Raw genomic sequence first — 27,919 nt, 5'->3', positions numbered from 1 at the left:
GACCAGGGGCGCCACGGCAGGCAGCCAGCCCCCGACTCGCCATGCCTTCCCCCCAGGGCCACCCTCCCGACATCCCCCTGGTGGTCTAGCGGAGGGCCCGGGAGCGATCTGCCGCTCCTCGGGTCCACTAAGCAAAATGGCACCGGTGGCCTTCAGCCCCTACCATGTGACAGGGGCTACCGGTGCCATTGGCAAATCGCTCCCGGGCCGTCTGCTGGACCACCAGGGGGGCGTCGGGAGGGTGACACTGGGGGGGGAGGCAGGGCGAGTCAGGGACTGGCAGAATTTTGAAAGGGCACTTTTTGCCCTTTCAAAATTCTGCTGCCTGCCACGGCGCCCCCATAATTCTCGGCACCCTAGGCACAGGCCTAGCTCGCCTAGTGGTTCCTCCGGCCCTGGCTCTGACATGCATTGTCAACTGTGCCTTTCCAAATCATGTCTAATCAATTGAATTTACCGCAGATAGTTTCCAATCAAGTTGGAGAAACAGCTGAAGGATGACCAATGTAAACAGGATGCACCTGAGCTCAACTTGGAGTGTCATAGCAAAGAGTCTGAATACTATGTAAATGTGATATTTCCATTTGTTTTTTTAAATTAATTTACACAAATTTCTACAAACCTGATTTCGCTTTGTCATTAAGGGGAATTGTGTGTAGATTGAGGAAGGAAAAATGCCTATTATCTATTTTAGAATAAGGCTGTAACATAAAATGAGGAAAAAGTAAAGGGGTCTGAATATTTTCTGAATGCACTGTAAATGTTTTCTAATGTTACCCCCTTGGATGCTGTCGAATATTCTTTCCTTTGAAAGATATTTGCTTTTTTGTACATTATTTATACCTTTTCTGGTATGTCACCCTGTTGCTGCAGTCCTCTAGGATGTATATATTTAGATCATTATGTCTCATCTCATAAGTTTTTTGGTACACAACCTGCACCATTTCTCTAAACCAAGACTTCCCAAACCTGTCCTGGGGACCCCATAGCCAGTCGAGTTTTCAGGATATCCACAATGAATATGCATGAGATAAATGTGCATATACTGTGTCTCCATGGACTGCTTCAGGCTTCAGTGCCAACACTGAGTTCCACTTCCAAGTTCCATCCTCCAGTCTTTGCTCCATCATGCTGTGGGCCTTCTCTCTAATTCTACCCTAAAGTCCTTCTCGTGAGTACTGACATGGCTGGGGAGCATGACAAATATAGACATAAATGAAGTAAACATGCCAGGGCTTCCCAAACCTGTCCTGGGGACTCCACAACCAATTGGGTTTTCAGGATATCCACAATGAATATGCATGAGATAAATTTGTATATACTGTGTCTCCATTGTGCGAATAATATGCAAGTGAAATTACATGCATATACACCATATTTGTTTTCGTGCATATGTGAGTGACAGTTCAGGGGTTACGGTCTAGGCAGATTTGGGACTTGTATGCATGCTTTTTCATTTGAAAATGCATGTGTGTAAAATTCTCAATGTAAAGCTATGTGCATCAACTAGCAGGTGTAATTATGGACATGTAGTTTTGCTGTGAAAATCTTCAAAGAACACTTATGTTTCTTAATCCATTTTGGAAATGATTGAAATTATTAATCATATTTGCTGACTAACTTATGTGTGATAATAATCTTACATCCAAAGTGGGCAATTTTCAAAAGCCATTTACATGGGTAAGTACTGATTTACTCTAGTTGAAGGGCTATCTGAAAATTGCTAGGGGTATGATTTCAGATTATGTGAATGTGAAAATTGATCCAAATGAAATGATTTTCAGTTCATTGTGAGTTATCCAAACTGTGTGGGGCGGATTTTAAGAGCCCTGCTCGCCTAAATCCGCCCAAATCCGGGCGGATTTAGGTGAGCAGGGCCCTGCGCGCCGGTGAGCCTATTTTACATAGGCCTACCGGCGCGCGCAAAGCCCCGGGACTCGCGTAAGTCCCGGGGTTTTCTGAGGGGGGCGTGTCGGGGGCGGGCCCGAACCGTGCAGCGTTTTCGGGGCGTGTCGGGAGCGTTCCGGGGGCGGGCCCGGGGCGTGGCTACGGCCCGGGGCGGTCCGGGGGCGTGGCCGCGCCCTCCGGACCCGCCCCCAGGTTGCGTCCCGGCGCGCTAGCGGCCCGCTGGCGCGCGGGGATTTACGTCTCCCTCCGGGAGGCGTAAATCCCCCGACAAAGGTAAGGGGGGGGGGGGTTTAGACAGGGCCGGGCGGGTGGGTTAGGTAGGGGAAGGGAGGGGAAGGTGAGGGGAGGGCAAAAAAAAGTTCCCTCCGAGGCCGCTCCGATTTCGGAGCGGCCTCGGAGGGAACGGGGGTAGGCTGCGCGGCTCGGCGCTCGCCGGCTATACGGAATTGATAGCCTTGCGCGCGCCGATCCAGGATTTTAGCGGATACGCGCGTATCTACTAAAATCCCGCGTACTTTTGCTTGCGCCTGATGCGCCAGCAAAAGTACGCCAAATCGTGCTGTTTGAAAATCTACCCCTGTGAGTACAGTCCTCTGAAAAATCCAAATCCTTTTCAGATCATTTGGTTCAGTTCCATTCAAGTCTATGGAAGAAGCAAGCAATGCATTTTTTCTACTTCAAGTCAGACAGAGCAGAGCTGGTTAGGGATGGGACAAGGAAGGAAAGGGCCAATCAAGTTTCAGGACCTTTTCAACCAGCCTATACCCAGCTGGCAGCTGCATAGTTTCATTTTTACCTTAAAAAATTAAGAGCATTTTGAGAATTCAGTGACCATTTTGTTCAGTCATTCCTCTGTTGGATCTCAGAGAGGGAAGACAGAGATTCTCAGGTTCCTTGCTTGAAAGAGTGAATGAAAATATTAGAAAAAATATTTTATTTACAGGAGAAAGCAAAGCTTGGTTTTAAGAGTCATTGACACCCTGCTTAGTTGTGGTTTGGGATGCCTGCTACCTAGTAGCAGGAGAAAATCTGTAATCTCTGTGACAGGTAGGGCTACCACTGTAGCTGACACTACTAGTAGCTGCAAGCATCATCTGTTCATTTACTGTGCTTGTGCTGTGTTCTGTTCTTTGTGACAAAAGTGACTGATTGGTCTGATATCAGTGCATATCCACTCTAGGGTGTATAAACAATGTAATATGAAAGACCCTACTATCACTCCATGCCTTGGAGTTTTGATGTCTCTGTGCTTCATGCCATACTCCTCACTCCTTGCCTTGTGGTATTAATGCTATTGTTAATGTGTGTTCAGCTAAAAATAAGCTTCTGTTAATTTATGATGTTATAAAATATGGTAAGCTAAATGTTCACTGTCTTGCTGAGACTTGGGTGGATGAAGGAGATCTAACCAGTCTTTCACAAGCCTGTTCCTCTGAATATCTTTTTTTTTTTTTTTCCAGGAATCTAGATGGTTAAGATGCAGGGATATGGCAGTGATTTATCATAGATCATTTAGACTGTGGTCCTATGATACATTTCCTAGGTCCAGTTTTGATTGTATACTGTTTAGTCTTCTGGGAATGGAGGATTTGATTTTTCTGTTGGTTTATCATCCACAAGTTCAGGAAAATTCATCATAAGAAGAGCTTAGTGCGGTAATATCAGACCTCAATATTGCCAATAAAAAGGATGATGGTGGTTGATAATTGTAATATTCATGTAGAGGTTCTTAGGAAAATGGAAAAGGATGAGAAAGTAATTCCTCAGTTCTATGAAGAATCTGGGTTTTTCAGTATACAGATATGCCTACATGCATTGTAGGTCACTCTTTTTAGTCCTAGTATTTGTGCCTGATATTGAGCTTATTAAGCACAGTTTAGTTATGATATTGCAGTTTTCCTGGATAGACCATTATTTGGTCCAGTTTACCATTAGGTTAGACATGGTGGTATTTCTGAAGGTAAGCATTTAAGAATTGTATGGAACTGGAAAGACTTGAAGTTTGAATCTGTGGCTGATTATTTGGGAACCTTTTCACAATTCCCAGCGGATAATTAGAGGAACTTATTTATAGTTGGAATGACACACTTTGTGCCATGCTGCAAGTTTATGGTGCTGCCGAAAGTAATTGAGGTCAACATCTATAAGGAGGCATCTTAGTATCGTGCAGGGTTGTGGTGTAGAAGCAAGAAGTGCATCTTCGTGAAAGGATGTGGCAGAAGAATAGGTTCCCCCCAACTTTGAAGCCTTTTGTCTACAGATTAGAAGTAAGCAGTGAAGGGAGTTAAGCAAAAGTATATTTCTAAGTAATTACAGTTAGACAATAGCGCCAAAAAAATTGTATCAATAGCTATGGAACCTCATCATTCATTAAAAAAAAAGTTAATAACACATTTGTTCTAAAAAAGGGGTGTGTTTATGGAAATGTGTAAGTTACTGCACCATAGGTATTGCAGGTCCTGAGAGAGAGAGAGACCATCTACAAGGCCCTCATAGTAGTTAAGGATTTATATCTCTATAGGAGGGCCAGCTAATAGCTCGAGGTGAGGTGTTAGTGGTGGTTTAGGGTTTAGGGGCCTATTTTGCATGTAGAGTGAGACGTACGAACAGCACAGTACACCGTGATGAAGATTTGACATCATTTGGAGTGAAGAAAGTCTCACAAAGATTTCCTCACTCCAAATGATGTCAAATCTTCACCAAGGTGTACTATGCTGTTCGTACATTTCAATCTACATGCAAAACAGGCCCCTAAACCACCACTAACACCTCACCTCGATCTATCAGGTGGACCTCCTATAGAGATATAAATAGGTGCACACAGTGATGCGCTCTCTCTCCCCACCTCCCCCAGAAATGGCCAAAATGCAATTCCAAAAATTTATTGCGAATTGCGTTATGGCCATTTTGGACATATTGCCAGGGAAAAAGCTGTAGCTGTTTCTGACATTAAAACCGTGCAAATTGCATGCATTATGCTATCGCATGGTGCGATATGGCCCCTAATTTAACTAAAATCCACCCAAACTCCTCCCTCGATCCTGCCCATCTAAAAAATTTGCATTCACGCCATGAGATACTATACTTTTCACATGCGCTATGGTGTTATTGCATGAGTTAACACCATAATGCATTTTGATGCACGATCCTAGGAGTCAGTTGATGGTGAGTTCCTTGCAGATGCGACTGGAGATATGTTTTGTGCAATTCTTTGAGAATAAATTGATTAAAATTTAACAAGAATTTTCCCAGCATCGATCTCAAGTCCAGGGAGATAGTGTACCATGGCTACATCTGTCATCTGAGCAGTGCAGGGAACTTGAGGATGATAGTTTGGTTGATGCACATTTGTCTCATTCTAGGAATCATTGGCTCTGATGACTCTGACATGAACCCGCCCATCCCCCACCCTGCTTCACAGAACCCCCAAAGGGTCCCAATATTCTCATGGATCACTGTCAGAGCAATGCAGAATGCTGAGAGGGAGGGGCTACACCTGCCTCTTCCTCCGCTCAGCTTCAGAAAGAATATGGCAGGTACCGAACAAGTCTGTAGGATGGCAGTTCAGGATCAGGAGGGAGATGGGGGAAGCAGGAGGGGAGATGTGAAGCAGAGAGGGGAGATGAGAATTGTGCTACAGCTGTCAAGAGTTCTTTTTTTTAAACAACTGAAGAGAATGAGGGCTGTTTTTTTTTTTTTTTTGGGGGGGGGGAAGCAGACAACTTTTTCATCTTGTAATGCAGGGAAGGATGAGAGGAGAATGGGGCATTGGGTGGCGGGTGCATTAAGGTTTGCAATAATGCAACAGCATTGAGAGCTGAACATTATCTGGGAAAGTTTAGGCCAGCATTTTTCCAAACAGAGCTGACTATCTGCACTACCAAGTTAAACTTAAGCCCCACCCCCAAAATGCCCTTCACCCTCCCACTTGTTACCCTGTAAAATTTCACCTGGGTGGTGACTTACCTGAGTACAATTTTGCTGGTTAGAAAGTAGAAGTATTGAAGCCAAGGTTTCTGTTTGGGTAACTTGAGAGATACCCAGAGAAAACCCTTTTAATATTATTATTTATTATCAACTTTTTGGCACATCAAAGCAGATTATATCCAAGTTCTGGAGGTATTTTCCTATCTCCAGAGGGGATGGGGAAATACCTACAGGCAATAGAGAGAAAAGTGACTTGCCAAGGTCACAAGTAGCAGCAGTGGGATTTGAACCCTGGTTTCCCTGGTTCATAGCCTGCTGCTCTAATCACTAGGCTGCTTCTCCACTCCACACCAATCCTAGGCACTCCACCACTAGGCATCACCTCTCTACCTTCCAAACCCCCTCCCACATCCCCAACCTTAAAAATTAGATGAAGGTCCCACGATGGGGCCCGGGTGCCCTCTAGCACCCGGCCCAGTCAATGCCATTTTTCAAAATGGGGGTGGAGGGGCTCTCTGAATACCAATGACGGTTTTTTTTTATACATTGAGGGAGAGGGAGAGGGGGAACCCCCACTGAACACCAATGATTTTTTTCTTATACATTTGGGGGGAGGGGAATGCCCTGGGGGGAGCACTATATCCCAACAAGGTTCTTTTACTATTGGGGTGAGAGAGTAACCCTGAACTCCAATAACTTTTATTTTAATCTTCGGAAGGTAAAGTGACTTTTATTTTATTCTTTGAGGGGTAGGGGAAATTGCCTTGTGTGGACAATTTTATTTTATTTTGAGGAGATGGTGGCCCCAGGTTGAGCCAAGGGTCAGCCTTGATCCCTGCTCAACCTTTTTTTTGCCATGGAAGTTTTTTTCACCTTTGCATGGTCCTTTAAATGTAATGCAGGGTCCTCAGGTCCCACATTGAGGTCCCGGGGATCCTGTGTTACATTTATTAAAATCCCAGGAGGTATTGTTATTTTATCGTGGCAGACCACTTTCTCGGTCAGCTGCAATAAAACATTAACATTGCCTGTTAATGACCTTCTTTGCATGCATGTATTTGCATTATTCATGTGTGAAAGCAGGTCTTTGTAATAGCGGAGGGATCCAGGGCAGGGTCATGCAAACTAATGTGTATATCATGTAGTAACACTGCAATAGTGCTCTATTGCATGATATACACTGTGTAATATGCTTTAAGGCACTACTGCGGCTTGATGCATCACCCAGAGAGACTATTATAGCTAAAAATCATATAGATTAGCCGAATAAGTTAACTCCTCCCCAAAACATCCATAGAATTCCTTTTTTATCTGACTAAATTATAGCCAGATAGTGGCTTATCTGACTATAATTTAGCCGAATAAGTGGCTGAATATGGCAAAACTTGCCTTTTTAGATGGATAACTTGTAAGTTATCTGTCTAAATGACTTTTGAATATTGACCTGGTGCTTAATTTAGCTGGCAAAAATATGTGAACCAGAGTGAGAGGAGAAAGTTAAGCAGCTAGCTTTGATTTTCAATGTTAGCCAGTAGCCACCTAATTTGGCTGGGAAACCTAGCCATAGGGATAGCTGTCTTAAATGTACCCCACACCTGGAGTAAGTGATCTCCCCTCCTCCTCTCCTCAAGTTTAAAAAATAATGGTGTCTTGATACCCTCGCTTCCTCCCACCTTTAAAAAAACAATCAAGGCCCAATTCCACACCTAATGCTCCCTCCCTACCTCTCAAGCTTAAATAAATTGCCAATTCCCTCTCAAGCTTAAATAAATAAACCAATTCCCCAAATCCTCCACTCCTCAAAATTACCCAAAGGCCCCCTGTTACTTAACTGGGAGGAGAACTCAGGCATATCTCCACCCAACTTGGTGTTCTGTGCTCTGATATACCATTAGCAATGCTATGCAGGATACAGAGTCAGGAGGAGTTAAATCTGAGTTGTCCTTCCAGTTTGGCGGTCGAGAGGGTTGAGGGGACTGGGGAATTGTGGACAAATTGTAAGCTTGGCGGGCCTGGAGAGATATCAGGACAAAACTATTTTTTAAACTCAGGAAAAAAAGAAGAAGGATTAGCCTGCAATAGTTTGTTAAAATCAAATGGGAGTGAGGGAGATCAGGCTGCAATTGTTTGGTTTTTTTTTGGTTTTTTTTTAAAGAGTGGGAGGGAGTGATTCTTTGACAGGATTTAACTTCATTTACAGCCAAAAACCTGGACCCCTAGGATCAGCTGAAAATACTGAGCTTAAATTAGCCTCTCAAAATCTGGCCAGCTAAATTAGGCGTCACTCTGGCCTTTTTTGAAAATTGACTCAATAGTGCTTGGCCACAATTGTATCATTAGATGATTTATTTTCTAGTTGTGTTTATATTTTAGTGGCAGCAGTCCCCAGCAATACTGGCCCAGGAGACTCCAAACTCATTAAGATTTCAGATGCTAAGCAGAGTCAGCGTGGCACGGGAGACCACAAGGGAAGTCAGGGTGCTGTGAGCTGCAAAAAAGCACAGCAGATCTCTGCAGTAGTATGTCAAGGAATGGTCACAGGCACCAAAGTGGGGCCATGACCTCCTAACCTGTGACAACCAGGAATGAGCAGAAAGAGAAAAGGAAAAATAACAGCCAGCAGTTTTGTTATCAATGCATGCTGCACAGGGCTTTCCACCACACCATGCTGTGATGACATCAATAATACTTACATGCAAGGTGCTCTGAGACGGAAAAGGCAAGTGTAAAATATAAAGGTAAAGTTTCAGTGACGAGGTGCATACGTGAAGACCCAGCAAGAGCACATTTTCATAGGATACCCTGACAGCATGGTGTGGGCTGTCTGAAAAGTAAGAAACCAGCGATAAGCTTCAGCATGCAGTTCAGTATATAGAGGCTCGGGAATAATCGCTCTTTCATTGCTACAGGGGAACTAGTTTAGGGAAGCTGATGATGGTGAACAATACTGCAGCTTTGGTTTGAAATAAACCCACATTAAAGGAATGTTGAACCTTTCCATGGTCGTTGGAATTCCAGGGCATCTATCATTACCAAAGACTGGTGGCATCATTTAGATGCGCAGGAAAAAAGAGGTCCGTATTCAGAAGCATTTAGTCAGATCTCAGAAGTAATCCGGCTAAATGAATATTTGGGCACTTATCCAGCTATATTACAGCCAGCTATCTTAGTATCTGGCTAAAATTTAGTCGGATAACTTTGGATGTTCCGGGGCGGGGGGGGGGGGGGGGGGGGGGGATGGTGTTTTGGGGAGGAGTTACTTGAGCTGGCTATATTCAATAGTGTGGCTGCACTATTGAATATACCTCCAAAGTTAGCCAGATAAGTTTATCTGGCTAACTTTGCTATTCAGGACAGTGTCTGAATATGGAGTTCAAAGTGTCCAGCAGTGGCATGGCAGGGTAGCCATGGAAGCTTTCTCCATATGTCCCCTACTGTTGCCCATAGCTCGGCTTTAGTTCTTCCAATCCCCACAGCACCTGGCTGTACTTTCTCTCAGCAGAACCCCCCTCCCCCAATCTCACCACACTCACAGGCATTCCTGGATTTTTTTCTGGTTTGGGAAGGAGTATGAGTGGCAGCGGTGGTCATGGTGGTAGTGTGGATGTTGGCAAGATGAGCCAGAGCGAAGCAGGAGTTGAATGACCCATTCCTTAGCCCCAAAGGAAGATTTACTTTTAAACCAGTCAGTTGTTCCACGTTTCAGCCCTCTGTCTGTAACAAAACTGTCAGTGGTGCTGAGAAGCTGCCTACCTCATTTGGAGAGCATCCTCTCTTTGCTGGAGTGAGCACTGCAAGTTTCAGCCAGGCAGCAGATTTGTTTTTTGCAGTAATGCAAAGACGTTTTGGCTTGGAGAGTAATACTTTCAGCACAGAAAGGCGTCGACTGCAGCATGCGCTGAAGAACGCAGAGCATGAGTCTGAGAAGCACTGTCATTTTGTGTTCAAATGTTTGCCAAATGATCCCACAAGTAGCCACTGTCAGCTTTCCACCAGAGGATAAGGAGAACAAAAAAAAAAAGCCATGGAGGCAGGGAAGCAGCGCCAAAGAAAGGATCTGAGCTTCGTTTGCAGACTTGTTTTTAGTAACATGTATTTCTTGGATTTTTTTTAATCTGTTTTTGATTTCAGGTTATTTTTTTTTTGTTGTTTAAAGAATGGAATTCTTTTTTTCATAGTTGCTTCATGGGTCAAGACAAATGCAACTGCAAACTGACTTTCCTGAGTGTTTTTATACTCTTTTTGATCAATCCGAGTTTATACCCTAGAATTTTATTCAAGGCAGAGGAGGAATAATATAATTATAGGTTTCAACATCACTAATCCTGCTGTCTTGTGTGTGTACTGCTTTCATTTGATTATAAAACATTTGGTACTTACGAAACATACCATCCCACCTCATGGCTATAACCTGGACGAGCTGTTGTAGAGAAAGGTCAGGCCCTCCCGAGCTTTAAAAAAAATGATTTCAATAAGCGCTGTATTCCTTTGGATGCTATGGTTATTCTTTCATACCCTGGTCTTCCTCGCGGCAAACATATACAGTGAGATGCAAGCACTGGGGAAAACAATAGATGTGCACCCTAGATTGCCCGTCTGGCCAAATCTTTTTTTATGTTGAAAATCATTGTTAGTAACAAAGCAACCAGCAGACAAACAACGAGATGTAAGTCATTTTTCAGCCTCCCTGTTTGGCCCTTCCAGTGTTGTGTGAGGAACATTCCATGGGGAAGTAAAGAATCTGCAGACAGACCAGTTTCTCTAGACTGCTATCCTTCCTTAAAAGAGCTTGTTTGTCTCCTAAAGGGGCTGACTACTGGTGCGAATATCCATGCTGATCTGCAACTTTTCATGAGTACAGCTATGACATTACTAATATTACGTGCCTTGATCTCCTTGGCTGGAAAGGCGTGCAATAAATAAACAATGATGATGAACAGCAGGCTGCAAATAGCCTATAGGCAGGCAGTCTATAGGCTGCCTGCCTATAGGCTGCAAATAGGCAGGCAGATTCCTTCATAAGCTCTTGGTGTGAGTCTGCTTTCCCACCACCCTAGTGCAGATGAGAGCAGCATGCTGTCTTAAGGGCCGATGTGCTAAAAATATGTGTGAAAAATTAGACCATTGTTTCTCTTTTAGCATGGTTGATAATTATTAGATTGAATATCAATATAGTAAAATAAAGATGTGCATAGAGCACTACAACTATTAATGTGCCCTATGAAAAGCACACCAAGCATAGCACCAATGTACGGCTGTACAACAAAATGGAGCAGGCCGGCCCTGAGATGGGCGCCATTTTGATGCTGTCTGCTTGGTGCTAGTCTCAGGGCTAGCCAGCACTATTTCTAAAGGGATGCTAGCAGGGCAGGAACAACTGAGGATAAGTGGGGGGGGGGGGGGGGCTAGGGAAGCCCCTGGCCCTGGCTCATTTGCATAGGGCGGGAAGGGGGTCGGGGTCCCAAAGAGGCTTTGACTGGGCATGACTCACCCCTGGGCATGACTCCTGGGCATGACCCCTGGGCATGACCCCTGGGTCATGCCCAGGAGTCATGCCCAGGGTTATTGGCAGGGGTTGGGGGGGAGGGGTGGCAGAGATGCCCTGAAAAACTCCAAAAGATGCTGGGAACTGAGGAAGTGATTGTAAAGGCCATTTTTTTTTTTAAGTTTTACATGTCTGAAGTACCAGAACATTTGTGGATATTTTTAGGCAAGTCTATTTTTGGTTCATTCCATTTGGAGTGAATGGAAAATAGACTTTTTTTTTCTTCCAAAAAAACTATTTGTTTTGAAATGAATGCAAATCCATAATAGAAAGAGAACATGATGGCAGATAAAGACCATACTCCCCATCCAGTCTGGCCGTCCACATCTTTATAGCCTCTTCCTCTCCCTCAGAGATTCCCTATGCTCGTTCCATGTATTTTTAAAGTCTGTTTCTGTCCTTGTCTCTACAACCTCCACTGGAAGGCTGTTCCATGCATTCACCACCCTTTCTATAACAAATCCCTTTTCACCTTCATTCCATGACCTCTTGGTACAAAGTCTCCTTTCTGCAGAAATAAGCATGCCATTGCCTCCTGTGCATTTATTCTTTGGATTTTGACACCAGACACTGTTAGGGTTGGGTTTTCTTTTAGCTGAATGTTGTATATTGTGTATTTTATTGTTTATGTTTGTACACTGCTCTGATTAGGTCTGGTAGCTGCATTTGCGCTATATATAAACAATATGGAAATAAATACTGTAAATAAATAAATGTAGTCAGTTTCTCTCCTTTCCTCCAGGGTACACATGGTTTTCTCTTGAAGTCTGTCATCATATACTTTATGATGAAGACAGTTGATCATTTTAGAAAGCTGCCACCTGGACCAACTTCAAATTATATCCTTTTGAAGTTGCATTCTTAAGAAATGTATATAATACTCCAAATGAGGTTTCACCAGTGACTTATACAGGGTTAACATCGCCTCCTTTTTCCTGCTGGCTGTTCCTCTCCCTGTACACCCAAGCACCCTTCTGACTTTTGCCATTAACTTCTCAACATATGTGTTCATTTTAAGATCAGCAGGTATGATCAGCCCAGATCCCATGTTTGCTTTATGTAATGAAGAATCTAATGCCTTTCATTGTTATCCCCTTGGGGCTTTGCAACCCAAATGCATGATCCTGCTTTTTCTAGAATTAAATCTTGGCTGCCAAATTCTAAACTATTCCTCAAGCTTCACTAGATCCCTCCTCATATATTTTTATACCTTTCATAGTATCTACTCTGTTGCAGATTTTAGGAAAGCAAACTCTTCCCAATAGCAAACTCTTCCTCAATATCGCTAATGAAAACTTGAATAGAACCAGACCAAGGACTGAGCTTTGGGCACAATACTGGTAACCCTCCTTTCCTTGGCGTGTACTCTGTTTACCATTACTCTTTGTTGTCTCCCACGCAACAAGTTCCTAATCCAGTCTGTCACTTTAGGACCCATACTATTACCTAATGCCCTCAGTTTGTTTATAAGTTGCCTATGTGGAACCATGCCAAAGGCAGTCTTCTCTGATTTAAATCTCAGGTCACCCAGTCACAGAAAGTGATTAGATTTATCTGAGAAGACCTTCCTCTGCTAAAAACAATGTTGCCTCAGATCCTGTAATCCATTGGATTCCAGAAACTGCACTATTCTCTTTTAGTAATGATACCATTAATTTCCTCAGCACCAAGGTTGACCAACTGGCCTGTAATTCTCATATTCCTCCTTGCTTTCACTTTTGTGAAGGGGAACCATATCTACCTTTCTACGGTCCTTTGGAACTATTCCTGACTTTAAAGAAACATTGGAAAGGTCAGATAGTAGAGCTGCTAAAACTTCCCTCAATATCCTTGAATATCTTCCACCTGGACTCAGCGATTTATCTATTTTAGTTTTACTAGGTCCTCATAATACAGTCTTTGGAAAATTGCTAGAGGTCAACCTTACTTCCATGCCTATCTGTAGTAGTTTTCTTCCTCTATGAACACTGGATGATACCAAAATCTGCAATAGAATAGACAGCCAGGAATGTGTGTAAAACATTAGGCAGGACCTAGTGAAGCTTGAGGAATAGTCTAGAGTCTGGTAGCTAAGATGTAATGCAGAGTCATGCATTTGGGCTGCAAAAACTCAAGGGAGTGCTATAGCCTAGGGGGTAAAATTCTTCTATGCACAAAACAAGAGTGGAGTAATTATATATGATGATCTCAAGGTGTTCAAACAGATGGATAAGGCAACAACAAATGTCAGAAGGATACTTGGGTCCATAGGAAAATAAATAGCAGAAATAAGGTAATATATTGTCTTGGTGAGACCTCATTTGGAGTACTGTGTATAATTCAAGAGACCTCACCTTTTAAAAAGATATAAACAAAATAGAGTCAGTCCAGAGGGTGGCTACTAAAATGGTCAGTGATCGTCATTGATAAGCTATTGGGGACAAATTTAAAAATCTGCCCTGTCTCACCTTTCCTAGAGGAAAGGTGAGACAGGGCAGATATGACATGTAAATATCTCTGAGGTATTAATGCATAAGAGGTGGGTCTCTTTCAATGGAAAGGAGGCTCTGGAATAAGAGTGAAAGAGAGTAGACTCAGGGGTAATCTAATAAGAACATAGGTTTTGCCATGTTGGGTCACACCAAAGGTCCATCAAGCCCAGTATCCTGTTTTCAGCAGTGGCCAATCCAGGTCACAAATACCTGGCAGGATCCCTAAGTTCAATAGGTTCCATGCTGCTTATCCCAGGGACAAACCATGGATTTCCAATCCAAGTCCACTTTAATGTTTTGGATTTTTTTTTCCAGGAACTTGTCCAAACCTTTTTTAAATCCAGCTACACTAAGAGTTTTTACCACATCCTTTGGCAACAAGTTTCAGAGTTTAATTATGCATTGAGTAAAAAAGTATTTTATCCTATGTTTTAAAATGTATCACCAAGTATCTTCATTGCATGTCCCCTAGTCTTTGTAATTTTTGAAAGCATAAACAACTGTTCTTGTTTACCCATTCCAATCCATTCATTATTTTATAGACCTCTGTCAAATCTTTGTCGTCTCTTCTCCAAGCTGAAAAGCCTTAACCTCTTTAGCCTTTCCTCATAGGGGATTGTACCATTCCTATTATATTTTAGTAATTCATTTGTGTATGTTTAATTTGCATCATGGGGGCACAAGGTGCTAATAGTACTGACATTTTTTAATTTTGTAATTGCTGTAAGAAAAAACTATCTACTTAGCAATAGTCTGTACTATTGGGATGAAGATGGTCAATATGAATATATGAGAGATTTGTATTCAAAGATAGTGCATTAACTTGTTCATTCATTGTAAATATCCTGAAAACCAAACTGATTGGGGTTCTCTAGGACTGGGTGAGGATCACTATTCTAGAATTTCATTTCTACTAAGAAATACTTACTGTCTGCAAATTATTTATTACTTTTTTGGGGGTAATTGAACTTGTGTGTTAGGATCCAGCCTGCTATGCAGCCTCCCTTCCACCAGTGCTCCCCATGGAGCTACACCTGCTCTCACTCCAGCCATAGTCACCATGGGCTCAGGAGTCAGCAGGGCTTGGCCTATTTATTCCTGCCTCTTGCAATATCCGATGCCTTTGTCATCGAGTCTACTTGACTCCCTGCTTGGCCCTGTTCTATCTAGTATTTCTTTGTGGTTTCGGGGCCTTCAAGCTCTGTCTTGCTTAGTCCCGAGGCCTCCGGGCCTCCTAGTATCTCCTTTCTGGGCCTCCAGGTCTTATGCTTAGTATCCTTCAAGGATACATTCCTCCGAACCATGCACTGCTGAGTGACTGTCGGCTTTCCCCCTTGTTCTAGTTAAAAGCTGCTCTATCTCCTGTTTAAAAGGTAGTGCCAGCAGCTTGGTTTCACTCTGGACATATTTCTTTACCGAAAGAGTGGTGGATGCATGGAACAGCCTCCCAGTGGAGGTGGGGGAGACAAGGACAGTATCTATATTCAAGAGAGCATGGAGCATATACAGGGGATCTCCGAGGGAGTGGAGATAGGCAGACTAAATAGGCAGTGTAGTCTTTTTCTGCCTTCAATTTCTATGTCAAGCAAATCAGCTTTCTCCTTGTCAGTCTCCCTGTATTCCCCCCTTCACCTTTGATTCCTGCAGTCCCATTTTTCCACGTCCTCCTGTTGTGAAATATCTTAAAATAATTCTTTCCCCCCCCCCTGTTTTACTGAATTAGTTATTTTTTTCCATTTGTGCCTTCGCTGACCTGATTATTTTCCCAGCTTCTCCTTGCTCTTCCAGATATTGTTGTCTATCTTCCTTTTATTGCAATCTCTAATGGTTTCATATTCTGCCTTTTTCTCAAGTTGGTCTCAAGGGAGATTCCAATAAATTTAAATGAACATAAGCAAGCTGACAGTGGCTCAGGAGAGCATGGTTTGGAATAACATATCTTTGAAGGATACTACCGGGCCGATACAGTATGGTGCGCTCGGCCGAGAGCACCTTTAGCCCCGGTTTGGCCATGCATTTTCGACGTCCTATTTTTACCCCTTATACAGTAAGGGGTAATAGTGCATCGAAAATGCGCAGCCAACCCCCCCCCCCCCCCCCCCCCCCCCCCCGAAACTAATAGCGCCCGCAACATGCGAATGCATGTTGATGGCCCTATTAGTTATTCCCGCGCGATACAGAAAGTAACGTCTGCCCAAAGGCAGAAGTTAATTTCGGCCAGCACAGGGAAAGTGTACAGAAAAGCAGAAAAAACTGCATTTCTGTACACCCTCCAACTTAATATCATAGCGATATTAAGTCGGAGGCCCCAAAATTTTAAAAAAATTTAAAAATAAAATTTAAAATCTGCCTGCAGCCCGCGGGTTGGAAGACAGACGCCCAATTTAGCTGCGTCCATTTTTCGAACCCGTGGCTGTCAACGGGTTCGAACCGATGCCGATAAAATTGAGCATCGGCTGTCAAACCCGCTGACAGCCGCCGCATCTGTCAAAAAGGAGGCGCTAGGGACGCGTCCCTAGCGCCTCCTTTTACCGCGGGCCCTCATTTGCATATTTTTTCTTTCTGAATCACGCGCCTAGGAGAGCGGGCACTCGCTGGCTCGCCAACGGGTTTTTCTGTATCGGCCCATAAGAGAATAGGGAAACCAGGACATCCCAGTAGAGAGGTTGCAATAAATGCTAAAGTGGACCAGGTGCCTTTAAGTAAAGAGCAGACAGAGCAGAAAGATTCCAAATTACCCCTACAAACTGATAAGGGGGGGTTAATACTAACAAGAAAAACCTTGAAATGTCTGTAAATAAGTGCTAGAAGTCTAAGATAGGAGAGTTAGCGTGTCTAGCACTGGATGAAAATTGCAATAAACAAATTTTAAAAAGGGACTGGACAAGTTCTGAAGGAAAAGTCCATAAACAGTTATTAGTTCGGAAGACTTGGGAATGTGAGCACTTCTCCCTGGGAGGGAGATACAAAAAAAAACAAAAAACAGATCTGCCTAGTACTTGTGACTTGGACTGGCCACTGGATGCTGGGCTCAATGGATCTTGGTCTGACGTGCATTGCCATTCTAATGCCCCCCCCCCATGCTAGAAAAGAAAAATAAATAAAACCCTTCCACCTGTCTAATATAAATCAAATGACCACTAATCTCCTAACCTGCATCCAGCTGAATGTTCCAAAACAAATGACCCAGCCACCTGCCCACCCAATGGTGAAAACCGTGCCCCTCCTACCGATCCCCCCTCTCATCTCAGTGAAGACAAATAAATAGCCATGCCGCCCCCCCCCCCCCCCCCCCCAAAAAAATGTTCTCTAATATTAAGCTGGCAAGAGGAGATAGCCTTACCTTCTACCAGTTCAGCCCCACCTAATGGGAGCCAGAAACTCACATTTATTGAAGCATTGAGGACCTTTACAAATAGTGCATTAATTAGCATATATGCTAATGGAGGGTTAGCACTAGGGGTGTGCATCGATAAAAGTTTTATTTGTTTTGTTTCCCCCCATTTTTGTTTTGTTTTTTACTTTTCATTTAGTGTGCACTATTTCGATTTAGTGCGTACTGAGTTGTAATAATGCGCACTAAATCGAAGTAGTGCACACTAACTGAAAAATTTCTAAAAACCAAAATGTTAAGAATTTTATCATCATTTCAATTTAGAAACGATATGAAATGAAGCATGAGCTAGAACAACAGGTGGCCATTTATCAAAGTTCAGAATCATACCTTGAGATGAGAAACAGATTTTCAGACTGAATCCACAACTCATCTATACTTTTTAAGAATGTTTTAAACCAAATGCTCAAAGACTGAATAAACTTATAAAGACATATAAGAATTTTGGGATTTTTTTTTTTACAGATATTTAACATCTCAATCACACCGATTGTGCAAGAAATATCTCCACCCAAGTATCATCATGAGGATCCAGAAACATCTGTACAGTTAGTATGTGACCAATGCCCTCCTGGAACCTATGTAAAACAACATTGCACAGCTGCCATGAAGACCGAATGTGCCCCTTGTGCCACTAATCACTACTCAGAGTACTGGCATTATAGTGAGGAGTGCCAGTATTGCAATGGGTTGTGCAAAGAGCTGCAATATGTCAAACAAGAATGTAACAGCACTCACAATCGTGTCTGTGAATGTATCGAAGGATGGTATCTGGAACTTGAATTTTGTTTACGGCATAGGAAATGCCCACTTGGATTTGGTGTCGTACAGCCAGGTATGTCATTTTATGCTAATACATTAAATGATTAGAATAAATGTTAACCCCCATGCTCAATACCAAATAGAGCATTGCAAGTCTATTGAAAGAGTATGGCCATGCATACCGTTTTTTTCTCTGCTCTATCCAATATCTGATGTATCCTGTAATGCTATAAATCTATGGATTTGGGGCTCAATTCACCCAGATATTTTTGGACATAGAAATGTTTACAAAATAGTTATTCTCGAAGTTTAGCAAATAAAAATAATTGCATCCTAATTTAAAAAGTGCAATTTGGAGACCTTACATAACTAAAATGGATTATGTAATTTCCATTTATATGCCTTGCTCAGAATCACAATATGCATGAGTCTCATCCATTTCACAATACGTATAGTCACTCTCCAAATGTAACCAACATTTGGAATTGGGTAAAGGAAATCCATTGAATATATTCCTACCATGAAATCAGATTATGGTAAGCCAAGAATGTTTGTTCATATATCAGTAACCTATCCCTATTTTAAATACTCTGTAAACCACTTATGTGATCCTATGCCATTCAAAGTGATGTGGAAGAAGCAAAAAATAAAAATAGAGCTAAATTATTTCTGGTGAAAAAACTATCATAAAAAGAAGGAAAGTAAAGAGAATACTATATTGGAGTTAGAGCAGACTTACATGTATGCAGAAATAATGAAAGCTTAGTTTGCCTCACCGTTATTGCTTTCTTATTATCCCTTCAAATCAATCCCTTAACGAAAAGCAGCACCTGCTTGCTTTTTATACATTGAAGTTTTAAGTCTCCATTTCACCATTCACCACAGCTGCACTGTGCAGAGCAACCTAGTTCAGGAATAGTAGGAATGGGAAAGGGAGCCATTTTCAATATCACAGTCCACAGAAATACAGCAACACAAAAACACTGCAAACAACTACAACACACACATGCCATCCAACCCGCTAAGGACAATAAATCCAGTTCATGCAACTATATATGTAGAATGCATCTGAAGTATTATTGGTGATCTAATTTCTAGGCAATGTAGTCAATGAACTAGGAAGTTCTATTTTCCCTTCTGCCTCTTTTAGATTCCACTCCTCTGCCTGCGCATCTCTTCCTCTGATCAAGGCAGAAACACGTTCTGAGCACCCAGCACATTACAAATACTTTGTATACTTTGACTAGCGTCAAAGCACAAAGTCTGTAGTGTGATCTCTACCATAAAAGTAGGCTTTAAGGAAGCTGAATGTTCCCAGGTAGATCAGTGGGCACTGATGAAATATTTTTCAGAGCAATCAGAATGGTGCAGAAAAAGAATTAGTAGCAAAAGAGGCTACCCATTATCTGCAAGCAGCCAACAAAGAAGACACAACATCATTTACAAGATTCATTTCATGCTCCCCTTACACCCTCACAAGAACTCTCTAAGTATCATGACAACATGTGTACTTGTGTAGGAGTCTCTTCTTATGCATCCTGGTAGGACCTAGGAAATTTGACCACATCCATCACAGCAAAAGATAGTCACAGAATATCTGCATGTTCATACTATGCTAATGCTTATGGTTACAGTATAAGGTTTCATGGACCCTTGGAGGAGGAAACAAGCCCACACGAGTACAATCGATAGCTAACATTCCTAATGTGTTCAGGGCTATCATTTTAGAAACCTCTTTGTGTTATATAGAAATCATGTAATTCACAAAGGAGTTTATGCATCCAGAGAGAGAGAGGACTGACAGATGTCAGTTAAGTCCCTTGCCATGCTGTACAAGAATGGTCAACACTAGAAGAAATATTCTGCTAGTGTGAGAGGCTCTTGTTATATCACTTAATGAAAGCTTAAAGTGACCATCATATAGTGTCTCTGGTGTAAGTGGCTTATAGATGAAGCCTTGAAAGCACGAGGACTAGTTTAATCATCGGTCACTTGTTGTCCTAGCTGTGGCTGTAAATATCTCTAGATAGTGTACAATCAAAAGGCTTATAATGTGCACTTATCTCCTTAATGTGGTCCTGAAGTTGATCCTCTGACACTGACTCCTCCAAGGAGCCACTTGCACCAGAGACACTATATGATGGTCACTTTAAACTTTCATTAAGTGATATAACAAGAGCCTCTCACTATAGCAGAATATTTATTCTAGTGTTGAATTCTTTGTTTCTGCTCTTTTTGGGTTTTATTACACTTGTAGAAGAGTGGTCAGTATTTTTATCTCCATGGAGATAAAATGAGCCCTGACATCTATACAACACTCACACAGCTGGGAGATGAGATTTGGTTAAACAGAGCTTACTGAAACACTCTTTCTCAGTTAGCTCTTCTAATTTTAGTTCTGGAGGAAAGATTCTCCTTCAAATGCTTTTAAAATTGGATGGCTACTTGCACAGTTGCAGATATGAAAATCAAAGGCAAACCCAACCCAGCTAGGCCAATACATAAGGGCATTATATCCTTCCTCCTGAGTTTCTTATAGGTTGCCTATTGTTACTACCCTAAAGGCTAGAGGATGGGAATGAAGAAAAGAATGCATGGGGGTAACTTGCTGATGTGGCGGTTACTATCCTTAGCCTTCATACTGTTGAATCAACTCCATCATTGCTCTCTGCTTCAACAGCAGGGGAAAAAGAGGAAAAGGGGAATTAGATTCAGACAGTAACCAACAAGGACATTGAATTGTACAGTCTGGTAAAACAAGCATGGAGGTAACTTGCTGATGAGGCGGTTACTACCCTTAACCAATAAGCCTGGTATTTTTGACGCAACTCCAACATTGCTCTCTGCTTTAACGGCAAGAGGTAACGGGGAATTGGACTCGAACAGTAACCAGCAACTTTGATGGTTTGGGAAACTGATAAGTATAGGGGTGACTTGTATGGTGCAGCAGATACTAGCATAAGCTTGCTGGGCAGACTGGATGGACCGTTTGGTCGTTTTCTGCTGTCATTTCTATGTTTCTATGTTTAAGCTTCTTCAGAGATGTGAGTTCTCTCATTACCTGATTGCTATAATGATAGCTGCTGGCTCCTCATCTGGGAGAAAAAGCTTACTACCCTTCCTGAAGCAGGCCTCCTAGGCAGTGCCTTGTGGGTCCTTCTCCCCACCCTAGTAAGTACTTTTTTAATGTAGCATAGGCTTAGATCTTAGCAACTTCTAAAAGTGGGGGTTGGATGTGTAGTTGATGAATCCTATATATTCAACAGAATATTGTTAGTGTAGAGATGGTGCTACAGGAGGTAAGTATACATAAATTGTGTTTGAATGTGACCTTATATATGTTTTTAATTTGTGTATTTTGCAGAAATATGAGGGTACAAACACCCTTGGGGCAGCATACAGGATATCTGCTTGTAGGGTTACCAAGAAGAGGATCGCCCTAACATGAGGATATCTATTTATCTAGGGCCAACTTTTGACAAGTGCTCAACATGCATGGGACAGGGCTCTTCTCACCATCGCTGTCCCCTGCCTCCTCATCCAGCTGTGCAGAGACTGAAGAGGCCTTCCAATGCGGATGGAGTTTGTGTAGAATGTTTTTTTTTCCCAATGGATCAATTGGGTTCTGCCATTGGTCCCGGGCATTACCTTGAAGAGCACTGCCCTATTGCAACTGCTTATGGGAGTGTTGGGAGAGGGCTCTCTTAGTCCTCCTCCACCTGATCCTCCAGCCAGAGGGGCAGCATGTCACGATGATGCTGCCAAAGAAGAGGAACATTCTTTTTCACTCAATGCACAATTAAACTTTGGAATTTGTTGCCAGAGGATGTGGTTAGTGCAGTTAGTGTAGGTGTGTTTAAAAAAGGATTGGATAATCCTTTTAATTAAGTTGACTTAGAGAATAGCCACTGCTATTACTAGCAACAGTAACATGGAATAGACTTCGTTTTTGGATACTTGCCAGATTCTTATGGCTTGGATTGGCCACTGTTGGAAACAGGATGCTGGGTTTGATGGACCCTTGGTCTGACCCAGTATGGCATGTTCTTATGCTCTCAAGCTCCAGCCTAGTCTAGCAACTGGCTATAGTGGAGAAGGAGAGGCAGACTGTGGCAGCAAAAAGCACTGCCCCCAGCTCAGCCTGGCCCAGCAGTGAGTCAGAGGGAAGCAGGAGAGGCAGTCCGGCTCTGTCTTTCTCTTGACCTGGCCCTGCAGAGCACTGAGAACCAGAGACATAGGAACATGCCAGTTCCCAGCTGATATGGAAATTGGAAGGCCCCTCCCTTCTCATGCCAGAAGAGCAGAAAACACGGCATAGACAGCAGCAAGAGAGCACAGCAAAGGGAGAAGAGGTTGGTCCCAGCATAGCCAGTAGGAGGAAGAGTACCTCAGAGGGAGGCGTGGTGGCAAAGAGCTGCAGACTGAGTAGACTTTTGTTCAGTGACTTAGCTGTTGGGGAAAGGGGAGCCAGAGGGTGTGTGTGTGTGTGTGTCCTGTGACATTTTTGGTTATATAGATTATTTCCCTGTTGGAAGAAAATTAGTCAATTAGTGATAATTTGAGAGGGGGCAAGGGAAGGAGGGTAGGCACTAAGGAGGGGGGCAGGAGGTAGAGAGTTCATGGAAGAGGTAAAGTACAGCAGTAGCAGAGGAAGCTATACACATAGATACGTATATACACACCAGTGCATATTTCTGCAGGTAAAATGCTCTTTTACCCATGGAGATGCTTTTGAAAATTATCCTGAAAAAAAAAAAAGACTTCAAATATAGGAATGATAAGAAAATAAGCTTAAATTTTGAATGAGAGAGATGACTTACTTGCTGTATAAGCTATCATAGGTGCTAAGATAGATCAAAGTTGTTTTGGGGGTTTTTTTTGTTTGTTTTTTTAAGGTCAGAACTGTGATCCCTGTTGGAGGAAGCAACACCTGCCTGTTAAAAATAGCTTTCATGGAAAACATTAGCCAATGTTTAAAAATGGGGGAAATCTGTTATCATTTTGAGAGCAATGTTATCCAGAAAATAAAAGAAGAGGAATTGTTCCTATGCTTATTTTCTTATTAATCCCCAAATGCTAATAAAGAAAAAAATTCAATAGGGGTAATTTTCAAAAGGATTTACACACTTCAGGTCAATTTTAAACTTCCCGGTGCGCACAAATACTGAAAGATGCACGTGTGGCCGGGCCATGCTTGCGCCGAGTGCATTTTCAAAGCGGCCCGGCCACACATGTATCTCCCGGAATGCACGGAAGAGCTGGGTTTTGGAAAAGAGGCGGACTGGGGGAAGGTCGGGGGCGGGGTCTGGGTGGGGCAGGGGTGGAGCAGGGGCCGGCCAGGACAGCGCCATTAGGCACTGTCCTGGTGAAGTGCAGAACTTACTGCTGTTCGTGAGAGCAGGTAAGTTCAAAAATAAAAAACTTTAGGTGAGTTGGGGGGGGGGGGTTTAGGGGTCAACGTTAAGAGGGGAAAAGGTAGGAAGGGTAGTTAGGCATTTTGAGAAATTCCCTTCCAGTCCACTCCTTTATTGGGGAAGGCCCAGTTGTGTTGCCGCGTGCTTCTAATTAAAATCCCCCCCCCCTTTGCGTGTGCGAGTCGGCACCCGTACACATATGCGAGCGCCGATATAAAATCGGGCACACGTGCGCACCAGTAGCCAATGTTATTACATAAGCACGTAAACACGCACACGTTATAAAATCAGTGTGTCGTGTGCTCGCCGGGAACCGCGTGCACATGAATGACCCTTTTAAAATTAACCCTTTAAACTGGGTGTTACACACACAAATACACTTTATCAGGTGAATTTTCAAAAGAGTTTCACGCGTAAACAAAGCATTTATAGCAATTTTCAAAAGCCATTTACGCATGTAAAGTGCACCAGCGCAAGCAAATCCTTTGGACAATTCAATGGCATATATTGTAGCAATTAGATGGGTTAAGTGAATTTACAGTTGTAAATCCCAGTTTTACACTTGTAAATGCTTTTGAAAATTAGGCTGTAAGCGTTTAAGTGGATTTTTGAAAATTGTTATGATACAATGTTACATGCACAAATATAACTCCATTGAAAATTGGCTAAGTGTATGAAATGTGTCCCTTAGGAAGTATTGGGAGCTGGACATGTGTAGTAGCACTCACGTATGTTGTGATGCTGCCCACAGCCGGAGCTACGGGCAGCCTCTTACCTTCATGGCAGGAGCTGCCATGATTTGGCCCCGTAGCCTGGAGGCCACCATCTTGCCCCCATTGTGCCGGCACGGCAGGAGCCATGCCGGGATTCTCCTTTGTGGCAGGAGTCGCGGACGCTGTGGTTCCTGCAGCCCGGAGGCCGCCGTCGTCGCTGATCCTTCTGTGTTGCTGGAGCCGCGTTCCTGTCTCTCTTGCGGCCCAGAGGCCGCCATCTTGCCGCTGCTGTCGCTGGTTCCATGCGGCCTGGAGGCCGCTCTGAACCTTCCACCTCCGTGGCAGGAGCCACTCCCAGAGGCCTCTTTGTGGCTCAGATGCCGCCTCCCACGTCGGGCCTTCCTGTGGCCTGCTTCAGCTCTCCTCCTGCACACAGCAGCAGCTTGGCCACTGTCCAAGTTCCTGCACCTCTTCCTATTCCTCCCTAGGCGTGGGGACATGCCTCTCATCAGCTTTAAATGTCTAGTAGGGAGTAGTCCCTCTGGCTCCACCTAGATGACATCATTTCCTGGAACTCCCTCTCCTGCCTTTAAAAAGGTCTTGGCTTCATTACTGGGTTGCCTTCGCAATGAGCTGGTCTTCTTTAGGACTTCTCTGCATTCTTCGCTCCTGCTTGGTTTCTTCATGTTCTTTGTGGGATCTCTCGTCGTCGTCTATTCCTGATCTCTCCTGATGACTCGTTTGTCCTGTTGTCTCCATTGTCCCAGTCTTGATGTCTAATGGTCCAGACTTCATGTCCTGATGTCCATCCTGTCCAGATGTCCTCCAGGCTTGTTTGGATCCTTCCCTGCATGGTCTGCGACCAGCCCGGCTGGGCTGAGTAGGGTGCGCAGCAGGCCCAGTGGTCCGCGACCACCCCTGCTGGGATGTGTAGGGCACTGGTGGGTCTTTTCCAACTAGCGGAACTGAGGATCTCCATGAGCCTTCAAGATGTCTTGCTTGCTCATCCCGACTGCCCTTCGCTGAGTGTCCGGGGAGTCCGTCATGATGTCTTGAATCTTCGCCTTGGAGGCCATCTTGTAAATATTCCTCCAATGTTTTGGACTCTGGCTATGCCTAGCCTCCGGCGGACGGTGATTCAGTGGATAACCTGAGGGCCGGTCTGGCCACTGCAACCTCCCTTCCGGCTGAGGGTGTTAGCGCATTATCCGAAGTCCTTTCCATCCTGAGTTTTATCACTATTTTAGCTTGTCTCTTCCTCATTTCATCTGAGTCCGTCTGATCATTGTCTGAGTCTGTCTTCCTCATCATCTGCATCTTCATCAGAGTCTTCATCACCATGTTCCAGTGTCTTTGTCTGTCCTTGCCTCATGTCGGGCCTGCTGCCTCTGCCGTTACCCAGCGGCAGGTCCGAAAGGGCTTGGAGTGGTCGGAGGACTATTCAGAGGCCAACCTTGCGTGGCTGGTCGCACCGAGGTTGTGCAGGTCAGCAGAGGTTTTGGTCTTCACTTCACCGCAAGGGCACACACCACTCATTCTGCAATGGGGAGCGCCCCCTAGCGCTCCCTCCCATCGCATTGCAACAGATTGTGAAGGCCTATTGGTCACGTCACCTCCCTGAAGCAGGATCGCTTCCCAGAGCTCCTGCAGCAACATTCTAATGTAGTTGTGCCTGAGGCAGGAGTAAATACTGTATATTTGAGTTTAAGAACTTTCCACGATCAATATTTTGCATTTGCTATTGTGAACAAAAAGAAAAACATGTAAGATTTGCTGTCTGTCTGGTTTTAGAAAATAATTTTCTATTATACCTGAATGTCCATTGAAATCAGGTCCAGTGTAAATAAAAGTGCCCTGTAATGGCTGCTAACGCTTTTGAACAGGTCTATACAAATGTAAATATGCTATTAAATAATCTAGAAAAACAATGCAATCTCATGCAGTTGGAAACATATTGTTTGGACTGTTGCCCACAGAGCATTTCTTTGTGGTATAAACATTGCTGTATATAATTCAATGATAATGTGAAAAGTAGCACATTGCATTCTAGCATGAAACAACAATAGGCTGGCTGCATACTGTTTTGCATGAGAAAGGGTGTGATTTCCATAGCTGGTTATTTTCTATATGTTGTGCTTAATTTTTTTTTTCAGTACTAAAAACCAGTAAGATAAACCATATTCAATCTGCTTTATCTGCAAGACGTAGATAAAGTATAGCCAGCAAGTCATCATGCCCTGATTCTTTTTCACTGTTGTTTTTTATACTATGTGGTTTAATTAAGACATTAAGAACATAAAAACATAAGAATATCATATTGGGATAGACCAAAGGTCCATCAGTCCCATCATCTGTCTCCAATAGTGCCCATTCCAGGTCACAAGTACCTGATAGGATCCCAAAGAATAGGTTCAGTCCTTCTCGGTCATAACCAGGGTAAGCAGTGGTTTTCCCAAGTCTACATGGCTTATAGTGGTTTATGGGCTTTTCCTCCAGGAACTTGTCCAAACCCTTTTTAAGCACAGCTGTGCTAAGTGCTTTCACCAATTCTTCTGGCAACAGATTCCATAGTTTAATTGCACACTGAGTGACTTGTTTTAGATGTGGTACCCTTTAGCTGTCCCCTAGTCCTAGAGATTTTATTGACTTTACAAATCTTCTCTCAGCCATCTCTTCTCCAGGCTGAAGAGTCTTAACCTGTTATGCCTTTTCTCATAAGGTAGCTTGTTCCATCCCCCTTAACATTTTAGTTTCCCTTCTCTGCATCTTTTCTAGTTCCGCTATATCTTTATTAAGATGAGATGCTCAGAACTGTGCACAGCAATATGATTTCTTTCATTTTATGTTCCATTCCTTTCTTTATAATTCCTTGGCTGTTGGCTTTTTTGACCACCACAGTATATTGAGCCAAGGATTTCAAAGTATTGTCCACAGTGACTCCAAGGGCATGATTTACTAAGGCTTTTCCTCCATTTTGTGTCTAAGGGGAAAATGCTTAGTAAATGACTCCCCTCCCCCCTTTGAAAAGATCCTTTTCCTGGGTGGAACCCAGCATCATATAACTATAGTTTGGATTATTCTTTCCCAATCGGAGTCACTTTGTACTTCTCCATATTAAATTTCATCAGTCATTTAGATGCCTAATTATTCACTCTTGCAAGGTCCTCTTACAATTTGTGATTTAATTAAATTGAATACTTTTTTGTTATCTGCATATTTGAGAAAACCTCACTTTTCCAGATCATTTATAAATATATTAAAAAGCACCAGCCCCCATACTGACTCCTGGGGCACTCCACTATTTACCTTTCTCCATTGAGATAAATGACAATTCATTCCTATTCTCTGTTTCCTATCTTTTAGTCCAGTGGATCCCAAACCTGTCCTGAAGGACTCCCAGCCAGACATGCATGAGAGAAATTTGCATGCACTGTCTCCATAACATGCAAATTTTATCTTATGCATATTCATTGTTGATATACTGAAAACCTGACTGCTAGGGGTCCTCCAAGTCAGATTTGGGAAAAATATTTTAGGAAGTTAATAATTCACAATTGGACATTGCCTCCTATTCCATGACTCTAATTATCTAATGAGCTTCTCATTAGGGATTTTGTCAAATGCCTTTTGAAAATCCAGATACACTATATCAATTGACTTACCCTTGTCCATATGCTTTAACAGATTTGTAAGACAAGCTTCCTTTTGCTAAATCTATGTTGGCGCTGCCTCATTAATGTATGTCCATCCAGATGGCCAGTAAATGTTTTTCTTCAGAATAGCTT

At 43.1% G+C, this 27,919-nt stretch overlaps 1 protein-coding gene across 4 annotated transcripts in view; it reads left to right on the top strand.

Annotated features, from left to right (window-relative positions):
- TNFRSF11B (TNF receptor superfamily member 11b) overlaps positions 1 to 27,919 on the top strand; it is a 68,586-nt gene that overhangs the window by 14,039 nt on the left and 26,628 nt on the right. For 3 of the 4 annotated variants that reach the window (XM_029591935.1, XM_029591934.1, XM_029591933.1), the window contains one exon: positions 17,711 to 18,080. In XM_029591935.1, coding sequence (XP_029447795.1) covers positions 17,711 to 18,080 — 370 coding nt within the window. Of the gene's footprint in view, positions 1 to 8,193; positions 8,574 to 17,710; positions 18,081 to 27,919 lie in introns of those variants that run through there. The other variant, XM_029591936.1, reaches the window with a different exon arrangement.

Source organism: Rhinatrema bivittatum, chromosome 2, assembly GCF_901001135.1.
Source record: "Rhinatrema bivittatum chromosome 2, aRhiBiv1.1, whole genome shotgun sequence".
NCBI lineage: Eukaryota > Metazoa > Chordata > Amphibia > Gymnophiona > Rhinatrematidae > Rhinatrema > Rhinatrema bivittatum.
Note: the sequence above shows the minus strand (reverse complement) of the source record. Positions and strands in the feature narration are given on the sequence as shown.